Source organism: Euphorbia lathyris, chromosome 7, assembly GCF_963576675.1.
Source record: "Euphorbia lathyris chromosome 7, ddEupLath1.1, whole genome shotgun sequence".
NCBI lineage: Eukaryota > Viridiplantae > Streptophyta > Magnoliopsida > Malpighiales > Euphorbiaceae > Euphorbia > Euphorbia lathyris.
Genome location: NC_088916.1, coordinates 54,861,214 through 54,867,720, shown reverse-complemented (window position 1 = coordinate 54,867,720; position 6,507 = coordinate 54,861,214). Strand labels below are relative to the sequence as shown.

The 6,507-nt window shown below is 33.3% G+C and overlaps 1 protein-coding gene across 3 annotated transcripts; it reads left to right on the top strand.

Moving 5' to 3' along the window:
- The first annotated feature begins 2,364 nt into the window (after positions 1–2,364).
- Positions 2,365–6,348, top strand: LOC136201365 (deSI-like protein At4g17486). 3 transcript variants are annotated; one of them, XM_065992025.1, is made up of 5 exons: positions 2,368–2,747; positions 3,483–3,566; positions 4,728–4,985; positions 5,254–5,541; positions 5,751–6,348. In XM_065992025.1, the coding sequence occupies exons 3-5, from the start codon at positions 4,775–4,777 to the stop codon at positions 5,990–5,992; spliced, it is 741 nt and encodes a 246-aa protein (XP_065848097.1). In that variant the 5' UTR covers positions 2,368–2,747; positions 3,483–3,566; positions 4,728–4,774; the 3' UTR covers positions 5,993–6,348. The 3 variants fall into 3 exon arrangements, with proteins under 3 accessions (XP_065848098.1, XP_065848097.1, XP_065848096.1); XM_065992026.1 differs by lacking the exon at positions 3,483–3,566 and having other exon boundaries at positions 2,365–2,747; positions 5,757–6,348; XM_065992024.1 differs by lacking the exon at positions 3,483–3,566 and having other exon boundaries at positions 2,370–2,747.
- Positions 6,349–6,507: the final 159 nt, after the last annotated feature.

Sequence of the window (6,507 nt, the reverse complement as noted above, 5' to 3'; positions counted from 1 at the left end):
ATTACTTAGAATATCATTACGCTTTGGATTTTTTATTTTTAGGCTGTCAACGGTCGTTTTGAGGTGTTGAGTGGCCACCGGTGTTAAAAAGTGTAAAATTCAGTGATCATACTGTTAAGAATTGAAGTTCAGTGACCATAATATTAAATGGGTAAAGTTCAGTGGCCATGAGTGTAATTTACCCTATAAAAATATATATGAAGTTGTTTGTTTTTTCCGTTGACCTGTCAAAATTACAATATTAAACATAAATAAAAAAAACAATAGAAAATCTCATTAAAATTTTAATTGAGTTTGATAATACATTTTATTAATCAATAACTCAAAGTGTATAATTAATAATATGTGATGTAATGCTAATTTCAAGATGGATGAGTAAAAATTGAAAAAGTGACTTCCAAAACAAAAAATTTGAAAAAGTGAAAAAAAAAAAAAAACACGGTGTGTGTTTTTCATTTTTTGTTGCATTTAAAGCAACGCACGTGAAAGGTTTGGAAGAGTTAGGCAATTATCTATTCGTTACTGTTAAAATCAACTCATATATTCATATTGCGATGGAAATCATTTGAAAAATCAAATGTCTTGTTAACAAGTCAATGTTTGACTAATGTGAAATGTAATAACTAGGATTAATATATCATAGGTCCCTTAACTTTGCATGAAAAAGCCAATTGACCCGTAAACTTACAATATATTTTGTTAACCTTTTAAATTTGTTTAAAACGAGTAAGTTGTTTTGGAGAACAAAAAAAGATTTAGCCAAATTGAAATATGTATCTCCGGAAACTGATAAATTATTATAAACTAGTTTAGAAGGTTAAATAGATAATTTTAAACAAATTGTGGTGAACAATAAGTTTGTAGCTTAAAATTAGAACTGTTAATCTCTGACACAACAACACGATTTATATAGAGACAAGTTCACAGGGTTAATGAAATAGTCTGTGAGTTGATATGTTCATAGATCAGTCGGCTTCTCTACCCTGTATAAGGACGCCCTTCATTGGAGATTTATATTTAAAGTTTGACCAACTATACATAACCGCACATAAAATGAATTGGAGTTAAGATTTGTCTTAAAAACCCTAGTCATTTGGCTCGGATTAAAATTGAGAATTAGTCTTCGTAGCTTGACCTCTAGACTCAACCTGATGCGAAAAAAATAGTACAGGCAAGGTATTTGCATTTCAAGTCTAGTCAGACCCAACTGGACTCAGACTGTAAACAAGTCTATCTATAAGTGCGGAGGATGAATTGTTTTTTTAGACTAAGTTCAAGAGATTTCAATAATCTTCATAATATGTTCTTAATTTCAGTGATCACAATATATATAAATTGAAAAATAACACTAAAGTATAAAAATTCCCTCAATGCCCGTAGCTAAGAGCAATTTTATACTTAACATTTTATGAATGGTGTAATTACACGCCTCTAATAATTGCAAGTTGAGGCAATTTTACCCAAACGTTTTAAAGTTGAGTCAATTATTAGTCATTATTCACGAAACACTTTATGCAGTCATTAATCTTGTTACCTACACTCCACATATGAGTCACGTGTGTTATCACTCTTTAAGTAACAGATAAAAAAACACATGCATACACGTTATTTTTTAAAAAAGAAATATTACATTATGCACCAAATTAAAACATGTATACACACATCATATTTTTTTTGAACTTTTTATGTTTTTTCATTTGTCTACATGTGTTGTTAATTTGTAACCAATTAGTGATAACATGATACACAATATGAGATGAAAATAATAAAAGTCATTCAGATGGTATATTAAAATATGCAAATATATAAGTATAATATTGGCATAATATCCATTTGGCTCCCTAAACTAGGTCTTCAAAGTCAATTAGAACATTGAACCATCAAAATCATCCATCAGGTCCCTGAACTAATAAAAAAATCATTAATTGAATCCATATTCTAAACAAAAATCATCAATTGAGGTCTTATAAAAAAATCATTCAGTTAAACAGTTTTAGACCCTCTCCCACAAACTCATATTGAACCAATACATAGATTAATACCGTCTATATCAAACAGTTACAGTTTCTGATTTTAGAATAGAATAGATGCTCAATTGATGATTTTTACTTAGTTCAATGATTAATGATTTTTAATAGTTTATGGTCCTAATTAATTTTGAAGTTTTAGTTTAAGGATCCAAATGGATACAATGGAGGAAAAATTGCTCTCCACTGTCAATTTTGGGTACTTAAAAAACAGTTAGGAAGTTATGGCCTAAGAATGGTTTAGCGTATTAGCAGATAGAAAGGAAATTGGGGGTAAAGATTAGATTAGATTAGATTAGGGAATAAAGTGAAATAGAAGAGAGGAGAAGACATGTCAGTCAGTCCAGTCCCTAAGCTGTCACTATACACTTGCCTTTTTCTCTTCTTTTTCCCTCTCTTACTCTTTGCCTATTAAAAATTCCATCTTTTTCTCTCTGTAAACCCTTCCCTCCTATAACTGTTAAAATACTCACTGCAGTGTTCTTCAGAGAGAGAATTTGGGTGGGTGGCTTTAGCTTTTGCCTATCTCTGGCGTATTCTCTCTAAAATTTTCCCCCTTTTTGGTATCTTCTGTCACACATGAGCCACTGTTTCAGTATCACATAGCTTCTTCCCTCTTTTTCTTTCTCTCAATTGTCTCTCCCATTTTTACTCTCTTTTCTCTTTTTCAATGTTGCTCCTTCTCCATGGGCTTTAATGGCTGCTCCTCTCTCTAATTCTGTGAGTTCTTCCTTCTATTTTATCTTTCTTCTTTCTGGCTTCTTTTCTTGCCGCCTTTTTTTTTCTTAAGAGCTCTTCCAATTTTTATTTAGTGTCAGTATCTTTTGGTTCCTCAGAAAGTGAAAACGAACTTGTTTTGGCTGTTAATTCCTGTAATTCTCACCGAAACTAAGTAATTCTGTTTGATCTGTTACATTTTTGCATTTCAACACAAATGGTTTCAGCTAGATCTGATATAACTCTGCTCATATTATGAATCTGAGTGTTTCCCCAAGGGAATTGTGCTGTTTGTTTGTAGTGTTAATGTGGAAAATGGAACACTTGTTGTTAATTATGAAGTTTGAAGTTAGAGTTACTGAATATTAAATTAAGGAGATTAGGTTATCATTGACACTTGAATGGAATATTTTTTGCTAAATTTCAAGTATTCAATGATGGTGATTTATCACTGAACTGCTTTATTTTGGGAGTTTTTTTTATTGTTCTATTTTGTTTGCCAGCTCTGTTTAGCTGGAATAGGGTATATTAAAGTTTTGACTTCATTACTCTTTCATATATATATATATATATATATGTCTATCCCCACCATTTTCAATGTTTTTTTAAGAAAAGATGACATTCCATTGCTGATGTAAATGGTATCTAACGTGTTGACAAGTCTGCACTTTTTTTTATATATAAATTTGTTAGAATTGAAACACAAAGCACTAATTATTTTATTGGTTGTTCCTTTAGTAATCAACAAATTGAAGAGAAGTTAAAAAGGAGAAACTATGCTATGAAATCGGAGATTGTTTCAAAATTCTGGATTTTTCTTTGGTAATGGTCAGCCCTTTCTGCATACCCCTTTTGAAATAAAATGGCTCTGGATCAACATGGCAATCTGTTGTGAAGTCTGTGTAAGACATAGCTCCCTCAAGAGTGATTTGTCAGTTTCATTTTGTTAGTGAAAAAGGAAAGAGGAATTTTGGTGGCTAAACTGAGAGAATACTCTGAAGTTAGTGAAGGAAATTTTCTTTTCTGCATTTCATCTTCATCAATCATTTGGATACTTGGGACTACATGCATAAATAGTCAGTTAAAGCTTAGAGCATATCTATCAGTGCTAATGGTTTATAACTTCTCCGTTTTATAACTTATTGGAGAATGTGATTTGAGATAGAAAACTTAAAGTGGAGAAGGAGATTCTATTCTAGTCCTGCGGTTAGTTGTTTTTTATCCTTCGGAGCTGGTTGTCGAATTTTGTTAATGTGAACAAGATAATTTCACTTCAATGGCCTAGAAGTTCACAATTCCATTCCATAATATGCATATGATGCAAGGCTAGGATTTGAAACTAAGACCCTTTCCAATTTGAAGCAGTAGTGTTGTAGTGTGATAACGGTATGATGCTTCATATGGTATTCAAAAGTCTTCGATATTCAGTGTTGCTCATAGATATTACTAGAGCCCGACCATCAATTATTCTTTTTTTTTTTTTACTAAATTATGAACAATATAACATGTTTAACTACAAATATAGTACATGAAGCTAGACATTGCAATTGATTAGATCCTTTTCGTTTTCAACAATTATTGATGCGCCTGCTGTTTTCCTATTGTAGTGTCTCCAATATGTGTTACTTTATTTTATTATGTTTTCGAGTGATGACGGCCACCTCCTTTTGTTTTATAGGGCATGATTCTTCTTATATGTTTTCATTTTCAAGAACACTTATATTTTGATTTAAACTTCTATAATATTGACATGTCCATATACCTGTTGGAGGCCTGAACAATTATTTGAATCATTTAGTTATATAATGTTGTAACTTTCTGAATGCTTTTATGAATTGGTCACTTTTGAAAAGAAATTTTAAGGAGATAATGCCATTCAATAATATTTTCAGAATCCCATGATTTATGAGCCTTCTTGCTTAATTCAACTCAAATTGGTTGCTTCCTTTTAGGTTTAACAATTTCTACTTGAAATTATTGCAGGTTGGGGGACTGGCATTAATTACATTGTAATCATCCTTCAAGAAAACATGAAATTCGGGTCAAAGAAAGGATTTAAATCCATAATGCCCCCTGGATTGAAGGGAAAATCGGCCACCCGCTTCTGTTTGTTTCCCAAGCCTAGCTCAAGTAGCTACGGTCCAGGCTGTGCACCAGTTTATCTTAATGTGTATGACTTGACACCTATGAATGGCTATGTCTATTGGGCAGGCCTTGGTATCTTTCACTCTGGTGTTGAAGGTACTGGATTTTACATATGTTCTTCATCTATATGCCTCAAATGTTATGTTTCAGTGTTATCTTTCTTGAGAATATAACTTGCTTGAATGTTGTTGATGATACTGTTTTTGAAGGATCCAGGATCGTTGTTTTTATTATTTGATTTCGGACCGCCCTTTTAGACTGAAAGGAGAGTGAAAAGTCTTCGCTTGTGTGTTTTGTTCTCTTTATTACCCCTTTGTTTCAAGCTGAATTGAAAATTTCTGAATGCCTGATCTCCAATGTGCAGTCCATGGGGTAGAATATGCATTCGGAGCTCATGACTACCCAACAAGTGGTGTTTTTGAGGTGGAACCGCGGCAATGTCCAGGCTTCAAGTTTAGGAAGTCAATATTCATTGGAACTACATGTTTGGATCCCCTTCAGGTCAGGGAGTTCATGGAGCGAGATGCCGCAAACTATCATGGTGATTCATATCACCTGATTGTTAAAAATTGCAACCATTTCTGCAGAGATATTTGTTTCAAGCTAACTGGAAAATCAATTCCTAAGTGGGTTAATCGCTTAGCAAATTTAGGTACTTCTCGTATTCTTCGAATTCCTGCCCTTTTCTTCATAATGGTTTTAGATAAATTTTCTTGCACAATGTTATGGTTGTTTAAAATCTAGGACACGCAATCTACCCCTTCTGAAATATCAATTGATTTCACTTGCTAATCAGAAAAAAAAAAAAGACCAAAAAGTAGTACATATTTTTCACCCTAACTAGTAAATCCTTTGTGGTAGGTTCAGTCTGCAACTGCATACTTCCTGAATCTCTTAAGATATCTGCTGTCCGGCATGATCCCGATGGACAACCGTTCGATAGCGAGAAGAGAAGATTGAGAAGTGCTTTCAGCTGCCTTTCTTCAATCTCGATGCGGCAAAAACAGCTATCAACTTCTTCAATGTTTCTACAATCACCCTTGAAAGGCTGTTTCCCATGGGAACTGAGAAGGTCTATCAATGGTTCCTTGAAGGAAAGATGAAAATCAGAAGAGTTGCATTAACATCTGCAGATACTGCCCTCAGGTTTTATCAGTAGCATACTTTGAAAAGCATTGAGCTGCTAATTGAGTTCTTTTCTTGTAGCCTCGAGATTGAGAAGACGTTTCGGATAAATTGGTGCCTGTCACTCGCAGGGTTTTCTATGCCTTTGGGGCTCCTCATTTTAGTTTGTATATACATCTGCAATTCTATGTGATTTAGAGTAGGTCTGTTCTTTGGAGACCCAAATTTTCAATTACTAGATAACTTCAGTTTTGTCATTAATTTGATGAATGTGAAATGTATGTTTGTCAGCATTTTTCGTGAGAAATGTTCTCAGCATTTTTTTGTGACGCCACACATTTTTTGTTTTTTGTCCGTGCAATGGGGAGTAATGCCATAATGTCTCATCCTTGATTCACCCCATAAATGATGGAAAATTAAACACCAGAAATAAAGAGAACCTTAACTGAAAATTGACAGAAGCAACTGATCACAGATGGTATGAGTATTCAAC

What these genes read in the sequence shown, in the direction of transcription:
- LOC136201365 (XM_065992025.1), top strand. Translation starts at nt 4,775, where the DNA reads ATGAAATTCGGGTCAAAGAAAGGATTTAAATCCATAATGCCCCCTGGA. An exon ending in CTTTCACTCTGGTGTTGAAG is followed by an intron (nt 4,986 to 5,253) that starts GTACTGGATTTT and finishes TCCAATGTGCAG; the next exon opens with TCCATGGGGTAGAATATGCA. An exon ending in TAATCGCTTAGCAAATTTAG is followed by an intron (nt 5,542 to 5,750) that starts GTACTTCTCGTA and finishes CCTTTGTGGTAG; the next exon opens with GTTCAGTCTGCAACTGCATA.